This window comes from Oratosquilla oratoria, chromosome 8 (assembly GCF_046742065.1).
Source record: "Oratosquilla oratoria isolate Oo_2021 chromosome 8, ASM4674206v1, whole genome shotgun sequence".
Classification (NCBI taxonomy): domain Eukaryota; kingdom Metazoa; phylum Arthropoda; class Malacostraca; order Stomatopoda; family Squillidae; genus Oratosquilla; species Oratosquilla oratoria.
The window spans coordinates 14,696,939-14,721,734 of NC_134784.1; the positions used below are offsets into that span (position 1 = coordinate 14,696,939).

The 24,796-nt window shown below is 39.4% G+C and overlaps 1 protein-coding gene across 2 annotated transcripts in view; it reads left to right on the plus strand.

The window, feature by feature from the left end:
• Window positions 1–23,412, plus strand: part of mora (cysteine and histidine rich domain containing protein) — a 24,421-nt gene extending 1,009 nt beyond the window's left edge. For both annotated transcript variants that reach the window (XM_076188924.1, XM_076188925.1), the window contains exons 2-7: window positions 13,643–13,749; window positions 13,964–14,149; window positions 15,984–16,097; window positions 16,395–16,565; window positions 17,674–17,859; window positions 21,040–23,412. In XM_076188924.1, the coding sequence (XP_076045039.1) occupies window positions 13,643–13,749; window positions 13,964–14,149; window positions 15,984–16,097; window positions 16,395–16,565; window positions 17,674–17,859; window positions 21,040–21,240 (965 nt within the window). In that variant the 3' untranslated portion in view covers window positions 21,241–23,412. The remainder of the gene's footprint in view (window positions 1–13,642; window positions 13,750–13,963; window positions 14,150–15,983; window positions 16,098–16,394; window positions 16,566–17,673; window positions 17,860–21,039) is intronic.
• Window positions 23,413–24,796: the final 1,384 nt, after the last annotated feature.

Here is a 24,796-nt window from a genome sequence, read left to right on the forward strand (position 1 = left end):
GGAGGATCCACCTGCTCAATTTATGAGCAGCAGTAGTGGTGTGGGTTATGTATGCTTTGAAGCAACAGTCATCACTTCCAAACCCCCATGTCTCTCAATGCCTCCTTTGTATTTCCTCTGCACCATGTTATTATCACTTCACTTGCATCCTGCCACAAGATCATTTTGTAATCTTTTGGAAACCTCTTGTTATGATTTCTCAGGAAATCCAGGTATCCACAAATGAGGACATGGGATGATGTAACCCCCTTGTCATGTCACTTATCATGACCAGGAAAAGTAGTGAACCAAGTGTTGAGCCCTGAGGCACTCCACTGATTACCATTAAGTTTTTTGACTGGGCTCCATATACTATTACTTTCTGCATCCTATCACTTAGGAATTCATGGAACCAAATTCCCAATTTTCCAATTTTTGACTGGGCTCAATATACTATTACTTTCTGCATCCTATCAGGAATTCATGGAGCCATTTTTCCAATGATGCCCTAGTTTTTCACTTTTGTGTATCAGCACTCCATGGTTTACTTCATCAAATGCTTTGGCAAAGTCTGAATAGACCACATCAATGTTTATTCCTCTGCTCACATTGCTTATAATGATGTCATTATGGTTTAGGTGTTGGGAAAGGCATGTCCATCCTTTCTGAAACACATGTCCCAGATTGAACTGCTCTATCCTCGAATGAAGTTCACTAGGTTCTTCCTACTCATTAGAACACCTTTGTGAGGTGAGACAGATGGGTCTGTAGTTGCTGGAAGGCTTTGTGATCCACCTTTGAAGATGGGGATGATAAATCCTTTTTTTAAGTATTGCTGGTATGATGCCTATGTCCAACTCACCTTTTCAGTTATACCCATTTTCTTTGGATGTGTAATGTTATGAAAATAATGTACATGTACCTTAGTCATCCACATAGACAATAATGGCAGAAAAGGGGAAAGTAAATGTACATTATTTTAGAAATCAGTCAAGTGTGACAGCAACACTTTTCTTTCTCATCCATGTAACCAGTGATGAAGAGAAGAGGAAAGCAATAATTGTATATTAGAAAATAGTAATGTGTTATAGCAACACAATTTACTTCCCCATCCCACAAGTGTTAATCTCTTCCATACGATGATGCCAATGTAGGCATTATGAGGAGTGAGTGGGTATATGAGGATGCCAGCATTGATGTCTTGATCATATTTATTTTGTAGTTGTAGGTGAACTCACTTTTGATCATGTTTTCCATAGTTATTATATTCAGAGTAAAAGAGAATGGATAATAAAGCTCCAACTTTATATTTCATAACAGGAGTTGTGATGCATCATCAAATCATTGTACATCAGGCATGTGGTGCTGTGCACTAGATTTGACTCGTATTGAAGAGGTTAAATACTGCAAAGCCAATTACTAACACCATTAATTTCTACCAAAATTCACTAATTTTTGTACCAACCTGTGGGGGTGGGCAAAAATATTGTAAACAAATGATTTCTACTTACATACATACATATACCAAAGGCTTTCTCCCCCTACATGGGGGGTAGCCACAAAGAAAAAGGCATAGAAACTATTCCCACCCATTCCATTTCCTATATATTCCACTCCCCTCCACCCTCCTCCCTCTCTCTCATCTTGGCACCTCCTGGATGATGGGTCATCCCTGCATCCTGTCCACTGCCCTGGGTCAGAAGCAGTGTCGCAAGACACAGCACATCCACTGCAAGGCCGCTTCATAAAATCGGCGACCCCCCCTCTCTGTCCCCTCATGCAGAAAAGGAGAAGACGGGGAGAAATCCCTTCAGGCTGCGTCAATTATTTTTCATACATACTTCCCCATCCCCCACCCACTCCCCCTCATGCATCATAGCATCATCTATACACAACCCCTCTCCATTCACCCCTATCTTCTGTCCTCTCCCGTCCTTCCTCCACAGACATTCCTCTCTTTTGTAATGCCCCTTTCACCCCATCCATCCATCTCATCCTAGGACGGCCCCTCATATTCACTCCTTCCACCTCTGCCTTCCATACTTCTTTTACTAACCACTCCCCTCCACCCTCCTCCCTCCCTCTCATCTTGGCACCTCCTGGATGATGGGTCATCCCTGCATCCTGTCCACTGCCCTGGGTCAGAAGCAGTGTCGCAAGACACATCACATCCAATGCAAGGCCGCTTCATAAAATCGGCGACCCCCCCTTTCTGTCCCCTCATGCAGAAAAGGAGAAGACGGGGAGAAATCCCTTCAGGCTGCGTCAATTTTTTTTCATACATACTTCCCCATCCCCCACCCACTCCCCCTCATGCATCATAGCATCATCTATACACAACCCCTCTCCATTCACCCCTATCTTCTGTCCTCTCCCGTCCTTCCTCCACAGACATTCCTCTCTTTTGTAATGCCCCTTTCACCCCATCCATCCATCTCATCCTAGGACGGCCCCTCATATTCACTCCTTCCACCTCTGCCTTCCATACTTCTTTTACTAATCTTTCTTCACTCATTCTTTCCATGTGTCCAAACCATCCTAATATCCTTTCATCAACCCTATCTCCCAGCTCCCTTTCCACCCCTGTTCTCCTCCTCACCTCCTCTTTTTCTTACTCTATCCAGCCTAGTAACCCCTATCATACTTCTCAGACATTTCATCTCAAACACATTCAAACTCCTTCTCTCTTCCTCACTCATGTTCCATATTTCTGCCCTTTACAATGCTGTTGGTACAATCATTCCTTCATATAACCTCCTCTTAGCATCCATTCCCAGATGTCTATTTCTCATTACACTTTTCAATCCACCAAGGCATTTACTCGCTTCTCTCAATCTACATTCTACCTCCACCCCCACTCCCTTTCCTGCCACATTCACACCCAAATATCTAAAACTATCCACTTCCTCCAGTCTTTCACCTTTAATGCTCACCTCCAGCCTGCTGTCACTCTCCCGTTGTACATCTCATCACCTTACTTTTACCCACATTTATCTTCAGCTTCCTTCTTTCACACACCTCAAATTCTGTCACTAACTTCCTCAATCCCTCCTCTGATCCTGCTACAAGCGCAATGTCATCAGCAAACAACAACTGGTTCACCTCACACTTTTCTCCATTTTCTGTAATCATCTCCAACCCCTGACCCACTACCCTTGCATTCACCTCTTGCACCACCCCATCCATGTAAAGATTGAACAGCCAGGGTGACATAACACATCCCTGATGAAGTCCCACCTTTACCTCAAACCATTCACTCTTTCCATTTCTAATCCTAACACAAGCTTTACTACTCTTAACAGCTTTCCTCCTATCCCATATATCTGCAGTACCTCCCACAGTGCTTTCCTATCTACCCTGTCATAAGCCTTTTCCAGATCCATAAAAACCCAGAAAACATCCTTACCTTTTCCTATAGCTTTCTCACATATCTGTCTTACCACAAAGATCTGATCTACACAACCCCTATCTGTCCTAAACCCGCACTGTTCCTCATCAATTACTCCCTCTGTTCCTCTCCTAATCCTCTCAATCAAGACCCTCCCATACGCCTTCCCAACTACACTCAACAAGCTGATCCCTCTGAAACTACTACACTCACACTTGTCCCCCTTTCCCTTGTAAAGCGGAACTATACAGGCACTCCTCCGGTCCTCCGGCAATTTACCCTCTCTCAAACAAACATTAAACAACCTCATCAGCCAGTCCACCACCACTGTACCTCCTTTCTTCAGACATTCTGCATGGCATCCATCCAGACCAGGTGCCTTACCTGCTCTCATCATCTTAACAGCTGCTTTCACTTCATCCTTCCCTATTTCTCCTCCATTTTCCTCACTCATCACTCTCATTTTCTTAGCACTTCCCACTGCAACTACCTTTCCCTCCCTATCCTCCTTCACATTTAGCAACTCCCTAAAACACTCTGCCCACCTTCCTCTCACTGCCTTCTCTTCCATTATCATCTCTCCATCTGCACCTTTTACCTTTTCCTCTCTACTTGATTTGCCTCCTTTTCCTCTTTTAATTTCCTTCCAAAACATCTTTTTATTGCTTTCAAAATGTTCTGTCATACTCTTACCCCATTTCACATCTGCTGTCCTCTTTGCTTCCTTTATCTTATGCTTAACTTCCTTTCTGATATGAATATCAGATTTACACAAGTTGCACAATAAAACATTGATTTCTGACATTATTGGGTGTTGATAGACGCCTGCCAAAATTTTACCAGAATTTCCAACTCTATAATTGTCAGAAATCATTGGATTTTGAGAAAATTGCAAATGTGCTATGCATATCACTTGAAATATTCTAGATCCTGTGAGTTTCTCTGTTAGAGCAGATAGATAATGTAATGCATATTTTCTGCATATGGAATGGAGTGTGCATGTGCATTGGCATAATCTGTCTGTAACTCCCAATAGACATTAATTGGCTTATTTATATCCAACAAAACATGAACAACTACAGGCAGTCACAACCACACTTACCACACATACCAAATAAGCACCCCCAAATTTAAGTGTTCATTCTCCCTCCCCACAGTATCCAAGAATGGCATCATCTCGTGTCGTCAATGGTCCCAGTCTTGATACTTCTAGAAATAAGATCACCCATCACTACATCCCTCACCACAGTCCTGACCTTAGTTCTGTTCCCACCCTTAACCTTTATCCTAACCCCTTTCCTGGTCTAAATCCCGCCTCCAACCCTTAATTCCCTCGTTCAGTGCCTGCACATTATGGCACCCATGAGCAGCCCTCTGCAGGTTCCCAAAAATAAAGATATCAAATTCTATCATTTTCACAGTGGGAGGCTTCTTTTAGTTGAAGATGCTGCATTTCAATTTTCATTGTAACTCCATTTAAGTCAATCAAATTTACACATAAGTTATTCACATTTCCAGTAATGCATCATAATAGCTTCTTGTGTTTGTTAAGTACTTCCTCCGTTTCCTCCTCACTGGTGTATTGCTCATTTGTGCAGGTCAATCCAGACTGTTGAGGTAGGGATAAGAGGGATTTTTTGCATCACTTCCTCATTCAAGATCATCCTAAGGGGCCAAGAGCTGAATAGTGTATATAATCTTATTAAGAAGGTAAAATATCTTGTTTTCTTCATGCTAGATAACACTTGTTCCCTTAGAGGGTAATGGCTAGGCAACACATACCCCACTGGAAGATGCCAGGAAAAAAAAAAAGTGCTATATACACCTCGCTGGGAAGGTCTAGGGGATGAAGCACCCATGCAGGTAATATGTAACCCACTGGGAGTCTTGGCATTAAAGTAACGTGTCTAAGTAATATGCACCCCATTGGGGGTTCTTGGGGGGTAAAAGCTGCCTATGTAATACACCCCATGTTGGGTTAGGTCTGGTTTGGTTATGATAGAGAAAAATCTGGTTGTTTTTGTGCTGATTTGAATGATTCTAATTTTTGTCTTTCTCAGGATTCACTCGTTTCCCCTACCCAAGACTAATTTTTCAACATGGTTTCCTAGACTGTTGGGGGTAGGGTAAGCATTTGGTGAATGCAAAATTAGTTATTTTTGATAACTATAGAGATGTATTGAAATTACCAAGCAAACTATTGTAAAAATATTCTCAGAACAGGTGTTTTCTGAATTTTACCCTATAGTCATGCAAGGGATAAGTTAATTTGTTCCAGATCTTGTACTGGAAACCCATGGCTCTCTGGTAGCTGTCAACAGCCACCTGATTGGCCAGAGTTGCCCATGGAAGAGATAGTGTGCTGTTGTCTGGGTATAAGAGGGCAATGTAATATCAGGTGTTTTGTTGTTGCATCCGTAGCTAGGTCTTGTCCGTGTTGGTATTGTTTTAAGACTTAATGGTGGCCTGAATAGATATGCTCATATGGTTCTTGCTTGTTATGGGTATGATGTCTCTAGGTCTGATGCATAGAGGAATTTAGTGGTCACCCAAGGAATTAACAGTATGATTTTTCAGTAGTGTGAGTGTGAATTATCCCATGACTTTTTCTGATTTATGAAAATAATGGCAGGTATAAATCATACAGGTTATTTTTTTTATTTATTTTTTCTCCCTACACTACATCCAGAGCATAACAGCAAAACACTCACCAGTGCAGATGACCAGACAACAAACCATTAAATCAAAACATTCACTATGAATGGCTAAACCTCTCCATTGGAAAATAAACCTAAAATCCTGGGCCCCACTTTTGATATAAGACCTTCAGCTTATATGTTGAAGACCTGACAGTAAAATTCAACAAGAAAACATACCAGGATCAGTAGCAAGCATAGGCTTTCATCAGATGAAGGAAACTCTAATTATAATTTACAAACAGTTCTTAATAATCGCTCTTGACTATACTACCACAGCATGGTTCTCAGTAATCAGGAAAACAAATGTAAATACCCTACAAATCACACTTCAATCATGAAACAAGCTTTTTGACACAGACCACAGAACTCTGTATGTCACCCTTCACAGAAAGGTCTCTTCTAAAGAGAAGTAAGAACCACTCATACAAAACTGCTCAAGTAACTGCTCATGGGTGCCATAATGTGCAGGCACTGAACGAGGGAATTAAGGGTTGGAGGCGGGATTTGGACCAGGAAAGGGGTTAGGATAAAGGTTAAGGGTGGGAACAGAACTAAGGTCAGGACTGTGGTGAGGGATGTAGTGATGGGTGATCTTATTTCTAGAAGTATCAAGACTGGGACCATTGACTACACGAGATGGGAGATGATGCCATTCTTGGATACTGTGGGGAGGGAGAATGAACACTTAAATTTGGGGGTGCTTATTTGGTAAGTGTGGTTGTGACTGCCTGTAGTTGTTCATGTTTTGTTGGATATAGATAAGCCAATTAATGTGTATTGGGAGTTACAGACGATTATGCACATGCACACTCCATTCCATATGCAGAAAATATGCATTACATTATCTATCTGCTCTAACAGAGAAACTCACAGGATCTAGAATATTTCAAGTGATATGCATAGCACATTTGCAATTTTCTCAAAATCCAATGATTTCTGACAATTATAGAGTTGGAAATTCTGGTAAAATTTTGGCAGGGGTCTACCAACACCCAATAATGTCAACACAAAACCAGTACTAATGCAGAATAAATAGTCACAGGAACAAATTGCCCCAGATGCAATCATCATCCAGAAGACAAAGAAATACACTAACCATGCCCAGGCAACCACATAGTATTTTTTCAATGAGTGACTGAAAGGCCAATTCAGTGGCTGTGCCAGTTGTCTGGGGAGCTGTGAATATCTTGCAAGAGATATCTGGGTTGGCAAATTGATTGAACATTTCCAAAATTATTCATCATTTTATTTCATTCTATTCTTTATATATTTTATGCTTCAAAATTAATGATAAAGTATGAGTAACAGTATTAATGTTGAGTGCTTATAGTATTTCACATGAAGTTTCATTCACTGTTCTGGGAGTGATGTCATGGTTCTCTGGGCCATAGATTGAAATTAATTTGGGGTCTGTTTCTCCCAAAAAGAAATAAAACATCCAGTGTGTTAAACATAGCACTTTTTTTTAGAGAAAATTAAGTGTAAGAGAGGGAGTTCTGGTTAGTGCCAGAAATAGAGCTAATAGAGCATTAGGTTTCATTGCTAGGACAGTTGCAAGTAAAAGTGCAGAGGTAGTTATCAAACTCTTATCTGGTGTTAGACCCATCCTTGACTATGTTATACAGTTTTGGTCTTCATCCTATGGAATATATGTCAATTCACTAGAATCAATACAGGGGAAAATAACCAAAGTGATATATGGACTCAGAAATTTACTTGTGAGGACATGCTTAGGCATCTTAATTTACATTTTGGAAAGACAAAATGCAGGGTGATCTAACAGGTGTTTGAGTGGATCAAAGGCTTTAACAAGGGTGATGCAAATAAGGTCATCATATTAAGACAACAGGGTAGGACTCACAGTGATGGATTGAAATTGGACAAATTTAGATATAGAAAAATAGGCAAAAACTGGTATACCAAATGGTTAACAAATGGAATTGACCTAGTAACCATGTAGTGAGCATTGAAACTATTGGTCATATTAAGAAAAGATTAAGCAACTTTATGGGTAGGGATTACAGGTGGTAATGGACATGGAACTGCCTAGTGTAGGCCTTATGTTCTCTTGCAGTCTCCTTCATTCTTATATTATGTAAATTTCAATTCCCCCAAATTCCTTAATGTGGTTTTTATGCTTTGTATTCATGGTGTAACTACATTATATACCTAGTTTTATTCATTTTATTGTGGTTTACAGGGTTGAGTTCTTTGTTTTTTGCTGCATATTTTCTTCAGGTCAGTGGAAATAGTTCTTTTAATTGAATTCTGGAATGCATATTTCTTTTGCAGATTTGCATCTGCACACATTTATGTACTGTTACCTGTATGTATTTTGCAGGGTTGTGGTTGTATCCTCATTTCTCTTACAATTTGGGTGTCTTCATATTACTGTGCATTACCATATTTTTGGGCATGTAAGGCACTTTTTTTTTTTTTTTTCTTTCTTTCTTTTTTAAATTCTCTGAAAATCACCATGTGTTTTGTATGGTCATATTTGAGTGGACTTGTGCTAATTACAAATGATGGTTTCAGTGCTGCAGTAGGCCCACCAATACTGTAAACGATATTTTAAACACTTCTTGCAAAAATGTTTCCCAGCATTCAGCAGGTGTGCAGCTCAACATGTGACTAGTGACATGAATGTATGTATGCATATACAGTGGTCAGTCAGTCCATTGTTCCAATTCTCTTGCAGGAGAAATGCCTTGCAGGTGACTAGCAACAGCCACCTGGTTGACCTGTAAGTCACAGAACCGGATTTACCTACTTATGGCCCTTAGGCCAAGCTCATCAGTGGGTCCCCAGATTTATAGAAATATGTAATTTTTTTACCATTCTTGCTTGACAAATTAGTTTTAATGGGCCCCCAGTTACCTGTGGGTCCTAAACTAATGGGCTACTATACCTGTTGGTAAATGTGGCCTTGGTAAGTCATTCAGGGAAGAATTATTGTGTTCTCTGGGCAAGGCTAGGATGGGGCAGTGTGGGGTGTGTTCAGTGTCTTCAGCTTGATTGCATCAAGGGCAATTTGTTTCTTCGGCCAGGCCTATGCTGTTTTGGTATTTTTTTTTACTGATGGATGGTGCCCTAAAGTCTTGTATTGTCGTTTCTTCATCTGTAGGGGCTAATGTTTAGGTGGGGGTCCATGAAGTAGGGAGTTTGGTTCCACTGGGAATAAGATAAAAGTAAAGGGTTTTTGGCAAATAAACTGTTACAGCTATTCAATTTTGTTGTATTTATTATTGTTATTGAATGAATAATAGAAATACTAGAAAATCTTTAAATTAAAATCAACCATAGAACAACCAATCCAAGTAATTTATGGAGTTTAATTTAGAATTATTTTTAAAGTATAAATAAGATTGGAATGTATGTGGGTTTTTGATGTGTATACATGTCACTACAATAATTTTTATGACATTCACATGCAAGATTCGATTCCACTGCTATCGGCCACCCGTAAGATTACCTTCAGAGAGCCTTAGACCACTACACCATCAGACACTTAAAAGCCTTGAAACCTGGAATTGAACTGATTCCGAGGATAGGAAAGATCAGTAATCTGCGACCCCAATTCCTGTTTTACACAAGGCCCAAGTGCACTGGTTGGTAAGGGGTAAGGATTGGAACAAATCCCTTTCACGGTTTTTGCCATTGTAACTTTGAGAGAAATTCGCTAGTAACAGCAACATCAATCCAATAATTTTTATGACAGTCGCATGCAGGATTTGAACCCTCTGCTATCGGCCATCCGTAAGATTACCTTCACAGAGCCTTAGACCATGTCTCTCATGTCACTACAAGTGAAAATTCACTAATTTATAAAACATCACCTAGACAGTAAATCTAGAAAAGTGAAATTTTTCACAAGAAAAGGAATAATATCCACAGATTTCAGAAAGGAAATATTTTTCTGTGCTTATTTAATAGCGAAGAGCATGATTGAGTTTTTAAAGTTTCTGAGCGATTGAATGCAGTTCACAATTGACTTGTGTGAACAACAAGGACAAAAGATATTTGTTAGCTAAGAACAAATTTGAGTATGCAGATGCATGCAAAGAATACGGGAATAGCAAAACATGATGACATAAAAATATATGAAATTCAAATGCTGCATTTGGATGAAACTTAGATTTAAGATGTATAACAACAAGCTGTAGACAAAATTCAAATGAAGGGCTCCAAACAAAGAATAGGATGAAAATGGCAGACGAGATTCAAAGGGTGAAGTGAAATTGACAGCCTCTAGACGGAATTGAAATGATGGGATTGAAAGAAGAGTAGGATGAATATGGCATAAATTTCAAACACTAGTCAAATTTCTAAATGCAGTACATATATATAAATCCCACAATAGTTGGATGAAAATTAGATTTAAAGTGTACAATGACAATCTATAGACAAATCAAATGACGGGATCTAAACGAGTAGGATGAAAACAATAGATGAACTTCAAACACTTGAGTCAAATTCCCATATGCAGTATATATACACAAATCCAGCAATATAATCGAAATATATGTATGTGAAATTCATATACTGTAGTTGAATGAAAATTAGATATAAAGTGTACAGTGACAACCTATAGACAATTCAAACAACGAGATCAAAACAAAGAGTAGGATGAAAATGACATGAGTTTCAAACATCCTTGTCAATTGCCAAAATATATGTACACAGAATCACAATTGTTGTAAGATTAATATATTTATTGTAATAACAGTTGTAATGTTTACATACAGGGAAATACCAATTCATACTGCAAATGTTTTTTTCTTTCTTTCTTTCTTTTCTTCAATCCCTCTCTAGAATAGACCTCCCAAAGCTGGGATATGTCTGTGCTGGTGCACCCTAAATGCCCAAAAATATGGTACTTTGAGATTTTATATTTCAAGCAGTACCCAGTTGTACAGGGAATTCATTCCAGTAACTGCTAGTCTTGTTTGGATAATATAGATGCAATTATCATAGATTGTGAATTTGTAGGTGTGCTATGTGATCAAATCTCATAATTTGGTTGAGAACCTAATGGGTCTTTGATTTTTTTTTTTTTTTTTAAGTAGACAACTACTATATATTCTAGCTTGTAAAGCCCCAGTCACACATATACAACTCAAGTGAGTGAGTAGGAACAACTTAGGTTACAATCTTTTGTTTTTAAGTCTCCTTTGCTTTATATATTGAGAAGTTGAATGATGAACTAAGAGAAGTTAAACCTATACAAATATTAGACACATTGTTGAATTGTCCTAGAGGAAGTCTAGATACTGTATGTGAAGTCATCATCCAGCTTTTCAAATCCACAACATTTGACAAAAATCTTGAATGTGTGATGGGGGCTTAAGTAGACTATTACTGTATATTCTAGACTGTAAAATGTGCTAGAATAAGTGTTGTACTATATGTGAAGGACATTTTCACATTGGTTCTATTGTGCTGTGCCATTGATGTAGTCATTAGGTGTAATACATATGTATAGATATATATATAGTTTGAGTTCCTTTTCTTTAGTATATCTTTTTCATGCTGACCTGTACTGTTGTGTTAATTTGTTTCAGTATGTTATACTATATTGTGAGATTTTAGATGGGTTATGTTCTTAGTATTTCTTCATCAACTTCAGATGTGTAGGAAGATAATTGTGGCATAAGGTAGAGCTTGGTGTACTTCAGGGGTTACCAAACTCTTCACAATAGGCCAGATAACTGAGAGACTGAAGAGTGCAGACCACATGATTATTTTGTTCAGTGCAAGACAATGAATGCATAAACTACAAAATACAAAAAAAATAAAGACAACAAGCATATTTACCAAAATTTTGCGAACATTTATGATAAAGAATAAAGATTGACATGTACAGTGCCAAGACGGGCACAATGAACAGACATCATGCCCCAGATGTGGCCTGTGGGGTATAGTTTGGTGACCCTTGGTGTACATAATGAACCTGAATGTGGACCACTTGTTACCACATTCTAGTGAGAATAATAGTCTTATCCAGGAAAACTATTCAGGTCCACACATTTTTCGTTACTTTGTTGTTTAAAGGTTTCCTTATTGTGGTCCTTGATAAAAGCTTTGTGAAATCTAGGTACAGTTCCTACATTGCTAAAGAACATAAATATAGCATTTCACAGCATAGATGAAGAGGTGATTAGAAAAGAAAATTATAGAACCTAATCTGTCCAAGATTGGTCTATACAGCCAGTAAAGTCTCTGCACAAAGTTAAAAATGTATTGGGAGAATACAAGGACCAGTGACCAAGATGATTGCAAGCCTTGTATAGGGAGAGACTGGAAGCATTAGACCTGCCATTATTAAAGGCTTGAAGAGAAAGAGGGAACTTGATTGTGGCATTCAGATCATGTGGTCATGTGAACAGAATGGATGTGACTATATGTCTGAAGGAGAACGTAGCTCTTTTTCCTGTATACATCCATCCCTTTTGTTGTAGTTTTGTCTGACTTGTAGTTCAGAAAATTATATGTGTGTAGATTTGTGGATGATATACTCTTGTGGCTGTATTGTTGTTCAGGTTTTCACTCTCATGACATACTATAGCTCACATGAGGAGATTGATTTCCTTGACAGTTTCATCTTGGTTAGAAATTCACCTCTTCCTTCTTTGTTTCCCTTGTGGAGGGGGAGATTGATACTACCCTTTTGTTCTTATCTTTGTCATAGAAATTGACTGATTAAGAAAGAGTGAGGGGACTAGAGATCCATGTTTTTCTTCCTTGTGTGAAAAATTTGGGCCTGGGATGAGGTCTCCAACCAGAATCATAGTAATTGGATTGTTAGATGTATGTGGTAAGAGGGTGAGGGAGGGAAGCAGTGGCAGTGTTGGTAAGTAATGAGCTTATTAAGTGTGTGATGGATTGTAAGGAAGTGTCATTGAGGATGATGTGGGTGAAGGTGAGATTGGGTTAGTAAGTTCATAGTGATTGTTGGGGAAACATCAATGTAGTTTACTTAGGAGATCTTATTGTGTAGAAGATGAGCTGTGGGAGTGGTAAGGAGCCATGGGTTGGCAGAAAGGAACTATAATGGAGATATTTTGGAGAAATGTACTAAAAGGGAAATGATGGATAAAGACAAGTATATGTGGACTGAGTGAATTACAGCAGTGAGTCGGACCAAGGACATGGTTCTTTAAATTCCATGCTACAAAGTCCTTTGTAAGGAGCACCATCCTAGCCTCCTGGTATGCAATGTTAAACTGAATCATATGTGGACCCGGGTAGTGAGTAGGAGAGTAGTCAAGATGGTGGATGTGTGTTTGAACTTAGCCACTTCCTTGTAAGTTTTTTTTATGTGTATACATTATTTTTTATTATGTGATATAATGTTGGGGTAATGAAGGTTCACTTCCATGTTTAGCATGTCTAATGATTTGGTGTAACATTGTGAACCCCTCTATCAGGAAGCTAGCACAGTGCTCCTTCTAGAGGACTTTGTAGTGTGGAATTTAATGAATCGTGCTCTTTGATACACATTAAATGAATAGTTTGTACTCTTAAACAAGTCAGCATGATTAATGGAATTAAGTTTTAATCAACTGTTTGATTACAGAGGCTTGTGAGTATCATTCGGGTGCCCCAATCTTCCATGATGCATATAAAGGTTGGTCTTGCTGCAATAAACGAAGTACAGATTTCACCACCTTCCTTAACATGAAAGTAAGCCTCTCATAATTCATTTCTTTCTATATATATATATTTTTTTATCTTTGTCATATTCACTCTTGTTATTAAAGTTTCTTTTAGATGGTAGTCTTGGGAGATCACCTGACAGTTGTGTAGCACTTAGAATACATGCAGTTGATATCCTTATGTTCTCTTTTGTTCCTTAGCTGTGTGTTACAAGTAATATTTTTTGTGAATTATATGACAGGGATGTACAAAAGGAAGGCACAATCCAAACAAGCCAGAAGAACCGGAGAAGCCGAAAGTAGATAAAAGTGCAAGGGATGAGGTCATTGTAGTAGAAGCTAGGAAACCTGAACAGTTCATGACTCGTCCCCCATTGAATTCGGCTTTGGTTGACTTGAGAATAACTGTAACTCCATCCTTGAAGAAAGTAAGTTCTTATCCTAGTGTAGGCTGAATGGTCTTTCAGTCTCCTTGATTCTTACATTCTTAGCCACTAACACCTTCGGTAGAGTGACAAACTTTACATATACATGTGCATACATATGCCAAAAGGCCTTTTCCACCCTATAAGGAGATGGTTAATTCAAAACATACAACTACCCCACTTCCATCTCATGCTTATCCAAAAACAGTTCAAGACCAACCACTTAACCCTCTACTTTATCAATTCCCTCAAGACATTAGCCATACATTAGTCCTTCAGAAGGTAAGAACTATACTTGTATAACTATGTTCAAGTCACCATCCAGCATTAGAATATTACAGATACAGATTGGGCCTGGCCACAGATGCAGACTTCTCCAGATGCAACCATTACTGAAGACATTGAACACCCAATTTTAGACTACCCCACCCAAGCCATACCCACACAAGATAATACTTCTTATTTGAGTGACCTATTGGGCAATTAAGTGGTTGTTGCTGGATACCTGGGAGTTCTGGGTTTCTTGCAGGAGAGATCTGGGGCAGTGGATTGATTAATACGTCTTTTCATCTTTTGTAGTTGGTACTTGCTATATGAGGTGATTGAGCATTGATACCTTTTCTTGGTGCTTAGGGATTTGAGACCCATTCCTCTTATTGATCTCACACACTGGCTCTAGTGCAGACTTAAGTTACATCAATCAAGTTTCTTTATGCAAAATGCTGGGACCCTAGTCCACTTCATTGCCACACTCCATGTGAATACTGTATGCATTAAGTTTCTTTAGCAGAGTACTTTATGACACAAACATTCCTTTGTATCATTGATTCAGGCAGAATATGTATTAGAACCTATTCTATCTATCTGTATACCAAGATAGTTTTCCCCTATATAAGGGAGGTAGCTAATTCAGAGGCATGTACCTATTCCCACCCATGTCACTCCCCTCCACCATCCTTTCCACACCTCACATCTCAGCTCCTCATGGATGATGGGTCATCCCTGCATCCACCAGCTCCCCAGGGTCAAACACAATGCAGCAAGATGCAGTACATCCACAGCAAGGGTGCTTCACTCAATTGGCGACCCCTCCTCTTTGTCCCCTCCTGCAGAAAAAGAGAAGATGGGGAGAAATTCATTCAGGCTGCATCAAAATATCATTCTCACATAAGCACCCCTATCCCTCCCTTCCTTGCATAACATCATCAATACACAGTCATTTTCCACTCATACCTATCTCCTTGCCTTCTCCCTTTCCTGCTCAATGGACATTTCCCTCTTGCCCAATGCCCCCTTCACCCCATTCATCTGTCTCATCCATGGTCATTCCCTTCACCTCAGCCTTCCACACCTCTTTTACTAATCTTTCATCACTCATTCTTTCCATGTGTCCAAACCATCCCAATAATCTTTCATCAGCCTTATCTGCCATCTCCTTTTCCACTTCCGCTCTCCTCCTCACCTCGTTTCTCACTATCCAACCTAGTAAGCCCTACCATACTTCTCACTCATTTCATCTCAAACACATTTAACCTCTTCCATATGATAACACCTTTGTAGGCGTTATGAGGATGCTGGCATCGGTGTCTTAATTATATTTATTTTGTAGCTGTAGCTGAGTGACCCCTGAATTCTGTGAACTGGTTTGATCATGTTTTCTGTGTTTATTATTACTCAGAGTGAAAGAGAACGAGTAATACGGCAGTAAATTTATATTTTATAATGCGAGTAATGTGATGCATCATCATACATCAGGCAGCTTATGCTGCCTGCGAGTATTTGACTCATATTGAAGAGGTTAATTCAAGCAGAATATGTATTAAAATTTGTTTTCTAGGCCTTGGAAGCAGAGAAAGAAAAATGCAAAGAAGAAGATGGAGATGCAGCAGTGGATGAATTGGTGGATGGAATCAGAGTTGGAACAACTTGCAAGAATAATTCATGCAAAGCAGTAAGTGGATTCTTTTTCTTCATGAGAACATCCATTTTATGTAATCCAGAATTTCACTTGATATAAGAAAGCCTGTGTGAAAGGAATATGTTACATTCCATATGTAATTGGTATTTGTTATATTGTTTTTTACTTTTTTTCATGGTGGTAAGTTACAGGACAAAATACCGAAATATTGAATTGTATTTAACTGTTTAAATAAATTGAATTGTTTAGGCTACAGTTACCAATCATTTTTAAAGTAGATTTGAATTTTCCATGTCGGTATTAACTGCAATGTCTTGTGCATTTCTTCAGGAATATGAAGGGCCGGAGAGTAACTTGGAGATGTGCAAACACCACCCAGGTTTTCCTGTCTTCCATGAAGGTTTAAAGTACTGGACATGTTGCAACAAGAGAACATCAGACTTCACTGAATTCCTTGCTCAAGAAGGATGCTCAACAGGTTCTCACATGTGGATCAAAAAGGTAAGAACAAAATTAAACTAATTATAGACCATCAATTTCAATCTAATACTCTTCCTCATATTCATTCTCTCTCTCTTTTTTTTTTTTTTTCATCTATCTATATACCAACGGCATCTTCCATTTTATAAGGGAGGTTCCAAGTCAAAGGCATGCACCCATTCCACTGCCATTGACCACCCTTGTTTCCCTCTCATCTTAGCTTTGTGGGGATGAAGGGTCATCCCTGACTCCTGCCCTCTGCCTGGGTCAAAAGCAATGCTGCAAGACACCTTGAATCCAGAGCAAGGCCACTTCACTTAATCGGCAACCCCCTCCTCTCCCATTTATATACTTCCTCATTTCTTCTTTGCAATCATTCCTCCTGTGCACACCCTCCACCATCACTCTCACCTCTTCACTTCCCCATTCCTTGCCCTTCCTTCTGTTTCCACCCATCTTCCCAAACCTCTTTGCACTTTTTTTTTTATTGTACTTCCTCCTTAAAACAGATCATTTCATCCTCTACAACTGTTTATTTTACATTGAGAATAACAACAGGACACACCAAAACCACCCTAACAAAAGACACAGAAACCGAAATTCTATTCAAAGAACATCACAAAAATTATAGGTTCACAGTTCAGTGCAGGAACTCTCATCCCTACTCAACCATCTTGTTACACCACACCATTAGAGACAGCTAAAAAATCTATGGCAATTATACTACTTGGACATCTACAGCAACCTCACACCTGCATGTGGTGGGCCTTCAAGATAATTTTCAAAATCTGTCTGCATTCTTGTTGGGGTGAGACTCATTCTTCAGACTGAGCCCAAGGTATCTCAGTTAACTTTAACTGCATTTCTTACACGTTTTCACACATGAGGATTTAGCAACTGGCGACAGCTCTTCTCTTCTTACCACTTTCAGCCCATGACATAGATATTCCTCCAGTGAGAAGGTTTCAAGGACTGTTGTCAGTCATAATGTGGCTGTGGGTTTTCCCACTCTTCGTCCTCCTCCTCCTTTCCTCCTCTTCTTTTCCTCCATCTCCTTTTCATCTTCCTCCTACTCCACTTGCATAATAAACTTTTATGTATTTATTTATGGGATTCTTTTGTCTTTCAGGAAACCAAGGCAGTTAAGACAGCATGCCGATTTGATTGGCATCAAACGCCTACCCACGTGTTTGTAACTATTTATGCCAAGAATGCTGATCCCGAATGCTGCAGAGTGCAGGCCAATCCAGTGCGACTCTTACCATCCATTGTGTTTGGGAAGAAGAAATTTGAGATGGACCTGGAGCTTATGGGGGTAAGAAAATGGGTTGATCCATCTGTGTCTTTAATGGTGTTCTTTGTTGATTCATTTGTTAATTTATATGTAAGAGAGAAAAAGCCCTTGGTATATGTATGGTATATGGGTGCGAATGTGGCAGGAAAGGGAGTAGTGGAGGGGGAGGTAGAATGTAGATTGAAAGATGTGAGTAAATACCTTGGGGGATTGTGCCAACACTCTATGGGGCAGAAACATGGAACATAAGAGAGGAAGAGAGAACGAGTTGGAATGTGTTTGAGATGAGGTGTCTGAGAAGTATGATGGGGGTTACTAGGCTGGATAGAGTGAGAAATGAGGAGGTTAGGAGGAGAACAGGGGTGGTAAAGGAGTTGGGAGATGGGTGGATGAAAGAGTATTGGGATGGCTTGGGCGCATGGAGAGAATGAGTGAAGAAAGACAAGTAAAAGAGGTATGGAAGGCAGATGTGGAGGGAGTGAACATGAGGGGGCGACCTAGGATGAGATAGATGGATGGGGTGAAAGGGGCTTTGGGGAATGAGGGGAATTTCTGTTGAGGAAGGATGGGAGAGGACAGAAGACGGGGGTGAATGGAAAATGGTTGTATATGGATGATGTTGAAATGCATGAGGTGAAATGGGTGGGGGAAGGGGGGGTGAGGTAGTATGTGTGAGAAAAATTTGACGCAGCCTGAAGGGATTTCTCCCTGTCTTCTCCTTTACTGCATGAGGGGACAGAGAGGGGGGTCGCTGATTTAATGAAGCGGTCTTGCTGTGGATGTGCTGTGTCTTGCAACACTACTTCTGACCCAGGGCAGTGGACAAGATACAGGGATGACCCGTCATCCAGGAGGTGCCAAGATGTGAGGGAGGGTAGAGGGTGGAGGGGAGTGGAGTGTATTAGGGATGGAATGGGTGGGAATGTTTTTTATACCTTTGTTTCTTGGGTACCTCCCTTGTAAGGGGAAAAAAGCCTTTGGTATATGGATGTATGTATTAATTTGTTACCTTTTTTGAATGATAGGATTAATAGTAATGATTCTTGCATAGTTCCTTTGACTGGATTGTGATTGTGTCTGCTGTGGTGTTTGTGAGCAATTGTTTTGTTCAATCTGTGGTGCTGTGTTGTAATGAGATGGGTGAGTAGGGATGATAGTTCTTTCATGTGATGTTGTATGAGGAGGAATTTTGTGTCCTGTATGCAGGTGTTCTTTTGGGGTGGTTTTAGTACTTCCTGTTACTATTTTCAATGTTGTATTTTGTATAGTTTGTAATGTGTTTTCTTAATTGTTGAGAACTGTGTTTGGGAAGAGTATGAGGGTGTGCTGAAAAGTTCCTGGCTTTAAGGGTGTTGTGAAAGGGTAGAGCTGTTACTTTTACAGGGGAGGTAGGACAACTATTTAGGAGAAGATAGGCAAAAAAAGTATGATGGTATACAATATATCTTTTCCTTTTAGCAGGTTCAATGCATGATGACAGCGCCTACAGTGGATTTTGGTAAAATTGAAACATGGGCAGTCATGAAGTTCCTCTTCTTGTAAGGCAAAGGGGTGGGAGAAATCCATGGCAAGATGAAGAACGTCTTGAAGGATGACTGCCCATCATACTCTACATTGAAAATGTGGGTGTCAAAGTTTCGGCCCGGTCATTTCGAGGTTGCAGATGAACCCCAGTCAGGACGGCCAACTTCCGCAACCACAGAGGAGAAAGCCGATGCTGTGCACATCATGATTCTCAAGGACTGCTGGATTTCAGCTAAATCATAGCTGAGACTCTAGGGATTTCTCGTGAAAGAGTTGGCCACATCATCCATAACATTCTGGACATGAGAAAGCTTTCTGCAAAATGGGTGCCGAAATGCGTGAATGCAGATCAGAAGCACATCAGAATGACAACATCAAAGGTGATTTTGGACTGGTTTGGAGCAGGGATAGCCAATTTTATGGCTTGTTTAGTCACCATGGATGAAACTTGGCTTCAACACTATGATCCCCTGACCAGGCAGCAATTAATGGAGTGGCGACACAGCGGTTTACTGCGTCCCAAGAAGTTTCGGACCCAGAAGTCAGCTGGAAAGGTACTGGCTTCACTGTTCTGGGGCAAAGATGGAGTACTCTTCATAAAATACCTGCCAAAGGGTCGCATCATCAATGCAGAATACTACATGTCTATGTTGGACGAATTGCGTGAAGCTTTGAAACAGAAACACCATGGAAAGCTGAGCCTAGGTGTCCTCTTTTTGCAGGACAGTGCACCAGCAAACACAGCACATGAAACTCTACAGAAAATACGTGACTTTGGCTTTGAATTGGTAGACCACCCACCTTACTCCGCAGATGTGCCCCTCCCCCCTCTGACTATCGCCTCTTTCCACAACTGAAGAAACATCACAAGGGAACGAAATTTCACTCCAATTCGGAAGGGATCGCTGCTACAGAGGCCTGGTTGGAGGCCCAACCTTCCGAGTTCTTTTTTCAGGGGTTAGAAAAACTGAAGGACCGTTGTAATAAGTGTGTTAATCTGAGAGGGGAATATGTTGAATAAAATAATAATTAACTGATCTTCTTGTATTTTTTTTTACCCAAAGCCAGGAACATTTCAGCACCCCCTCGTATTTGTGTGATTCTTGGGTACTATATGTAGACTGATTAGTTTCCTTTTGCTGTCCAAGGTCAATGCTTTTGACTGATTCTAGTATGCTTATTTTATTGTTGATTTAATTTTCTTCCAAAACATCTTTTTACTACTTTTTGAAAGTAATAAAAAGATGTTTTGGAAGAAAGTTAAGAGAGGAGGAGGAGGCTAAGTATTTAGGGACCCATTCGTTTGTGCCTGCCATACTTGTTTTGCTAGTTTTTGTTCACTCTTTCATTCCACATGTCCAAATCACCACAGTATTCTTTGGTCACCCCTATCTGCCAGCTCTATCTTCCACCCCAGCTCTCAGCCCTACCTCATTTCTCAGTGTCTAACCTTGTAACCCCCACCATAATTCTTAAACTTTCATCTCAAATATTTAGATTCCTCGTATATATAGAAACAGCAGTAGAAAAAAAGGGTATGTTATTATTCCTTTATGGGTTAGGATTTTTCACAAGCTTAGTTGAAAGATGTGTGGCTGGTGAACCATGGATAACTGTTTAATGAACCTGTGTCAAACATCTATTAGATTAGTTTACCTGCCCTGTTGTTTTCTGCAGGTGATTGATGTAAATCAGAGTTCTGTGAATATGGCTGCATCCAAAGTTGAGGTGAAGTTACGAAAAGCAGAGCCAATGAGTTGGAGAAAACTCAACGTACCCCAAAATGAAGAGAAGAAATCTGAAACCAGTTTGGAGAATGACGGAACCGATGAAGCTAACAGTCTTCCTGTGGATACCATAGATCTCAGTGATATTTAAAACAAATTACAATTAAGCTCTTGCATACTCTTTTTGACCCTCTTCTTTGATAGTTTTCATTTTTCTATTTTCATGATAGTTTAAAATGAAAAGTGCAATGGTCTAATTTATATTATATCATGTTTATCATTATCCTTTTAAGTATTTTTTACAACATTGGTTTTCATCATCAGTATTGCACATTATTCTCCATTTTAACTCCTAGGGACACTGGCATGCTAAATTTTTATCAGACTAGAGTTCTGCACTTTGTCAGTCAATCTATCATCTGCCACTGTACCATAGGGACCCATGAGTATCCATACCATACTGTCTAACCTTTCATTACCCTTCATGAATGTCTCAATTTCTAATGTATTGTCCTTGAGGACCTTCAGATTTTCCTTCATTGTGTCATTTCATCTTTTATTTGGTTTGTCTTTCTAAGCAAGACCATTTGGTGTTAAAGAAACTAAAATGTAAAAAGTTTGCAACTGTTAAGTTTGATCCTCTTGCAGTTTATTGCAGTGATTGCAGGTATAATCTGAAGTAGTATTCTTCATCATAGGTTTTTCATAAATTTTGGAATAGCTCACAAGTTATGATTACAGAAATTGGGAGCAAATTGGTTTTACTTTTAATGTGCAGATGTTCTAGTTAAAAAATGTTGTCAGAAAGCCAGCAAAATGTTATTTGGTAATAATTAATTAATGATGTTTGATCTCTATTAAAGTGCCATAATTATCCAAGGTAAGGAGAGTGGCATCATGATCTGCATTGAATAACTGCAAATGGTATCAATGGGATTGAGAACATTTACAAAGCAAGAAATAAAAGCTGTCTGATTTGAAGTCCTTTCAGGTATACTTTATAGAAAGAATGGCCAAGCTTTGCTAATGTAGGTCTTTTTGTCTAAAAATGAATAAAGATAAAATTGCTTGTATCTTCATTGTATCAGATCATTGCATATAGAGCTATTCTTGGAATTTTTATACCATCTTTTGTTTTTCATTGTTTGAACATGTTACTGATACTCAGGCAAGGGCATATCCCTTTTGCAAAAAAAATAAAATAAAATAAAAAATAAAAAAAATAAAGGATAGAAAAAAATCAGAACTATTAGTCATTATTACACTGCAGCAGCAGCAGCACTATTTAGGTGTATAAAGTGAAATGTACAAACAGAGGTAAAGTGATAGCAATCATTTAACAGAAAAGTTGGAACTTTCAAAAGACAGAGAGCAAGTGGAGGACAAACTTCAAGTCATGCCCTGTTCTCTTAACTGGAAAAGGAAGCAATACATGAATGGAAGAGGCTAGAGGCTAACGTGTCCTCGGAAATATACTGGTGTATGCTTTGGAAACAAGCTAAGAGAGTCTGAACCTTCACTGAGCAGAGGGCAAACATTTGCTGAATAGAAAAGTCTAGTAAACTGGAAAGGAAGTGTAAAGCTTCTACATGGTAAATGTTTTGATTAAGAAAGCTTTATTGTTTTGCAAGGCACACTGCACCCACATAACTGGATAATTAGACAGGAAGGAAAATGGAACAGTTTTACTGCCCAGTTAGTAATGGGTTGAACTGTTACTTATTCTTTTGTAAGATGTTTGGGATCTGCAGCTCATTGACTACAGCCCAGTAACAGAACAGTTGATAGATTATAAAGGTTCTTTTTGTGTGTTCCTGTGCAAGCTGGGAACTTTAATAGATTAAGAATTTAGGGAAATTGTTTGAAAAAAAGTGTTTAGTGGGGTTGTCAGATAATGATTGCCATGAATTTCACTGACTGAAAATCTGCAGCACAACAGTAATCTGTAATGGTCCTCCTATAGATCTCTAAGAATAATGGAGTGCTGTTTGCATTGTATAACGAAATTTTTTGTCACCAGCCAGTGGGTGGAAGATTGAAGCAGTTGTCAGATAGTTGAAGCTTGTAAGGATTTTGGATCAGATTTGGAGATTGAGTACCAGCATCTATGGACTGCACTTCCAGATAGAGGTGTGGATTTTGATGGGATTTAAAGTCTTGCAGGCTCCCATCATTAGTTCCAAGACTGAGATATGACAAGTGATATTTGTAAATATTGGTGATTTTTAACATGGGTTACAGCTGCACAAAATGTATTTTGCACTATCAAAACAATGGAAAATTATGTAACTTGACATAAAATACAACAATTGTCATTCTCATATCCTGTGATTTCTATTACCCTCAGGACAAGAAAAATAGAATTGTTCTGCTTTAGTTTATTTTCCACATTTGGGGTGTTTGCAAGCAACCACATCATCAATAAATAAAATACATTCGACTACCTCTCCCATCCCAGCACCTTAGAGATGATGGGTCATTCTGTGTCCAATCACACTACTTGGGTCAGAAGCGAGGGACATTTACAACCCAGTGCCCAACCGCAAGAGTTTGTTTACCTATCTTTTCACCATATAAATTTCCAGTATTTGTCACTGCAGTTCTTCTTCAGTATCATGCAAACACATTTTTCACTTCTTTTTAGCATTTGATAGATATATTTTTTCTATGGAATGGTTAAGAGTAGTCAAGGGTTTTTACAAGAGTAGTAGAGCTTGTGTTAGAAATGGAGAGAGTGAATGGTTTGAGGTAAAGGTGGGACTTCATCAGGGATGTGTTATGTCGCCTTGGCTTTTCAATCTATACATGGATGGGGTGGTGCGAGAGGTGAATGCAAGGGTAGGTCAGGGGTTGGAGATGGTTAAAGAAAATGGAAAGTGGGAAATAAGCCAGTTTGCTGACAACACTGCGCTCATAGCAGGATCAGAGGAGTGATTGAGGAAGTTAGTGACAGAGTTTGAGGTGTGTGAAAGAAGGAAGCTGAAGATAAATGTGGGCAAAAGTAAGGTGATGAGATGTACAAGGGGAGAGAGTGACGGTGGGCTGAAAGTGAGCATTAAGGGTGAGAGACTGGAGGAAGTGGATAGTTGTAGATACCTTACCTTACCGTCGTGCCATATCCTCTTGGACTTTGGCAACCATGGAGTGCCACCGTTCACGGTCCCTAGTTACTTGTAACATCTGTGCTGGTTTGAGTTGTTTTCCCGTCACCCTCATCAGCCCGTCCATATACTTCTCCCTCTGCTTTCCTCTTGCTCTCCTTCCCTCCACCATTCCCGTCATCACCACCTCTTCCAACCTTTCCCTCTGCATTATATGTCCTAAGAATCGCAACTGTCTTTTCCTTATTGTCATCAATTCCCTATCTGTCTCCATTTCTCTCAATACTTCTTCATTTGTTTTCTTCGCTGTCCATGGTACTCTTAATACTTGTCTCTATATCCACATTTCTGCTGCTTCTATGTTTTCCTGCAATTTTTTGCTGATTGTCCACGCTTCTGAACCATATAATAGTGTTGACCATATAAATGTTTTAACTGTTCTTCTCCTTATATCTGTAGACATTTTCTTGTTTTTTAAAACCCCTTTAATTTTCTGAAACATGCTTTTAGCTATTGCTATCCTTGATTTTATTTCTTTTTCACATCTACAATCTTCTGTCAATACGCTTCCCAGGTATGAAAATTTGGTTACTTGTTCTATTCTTC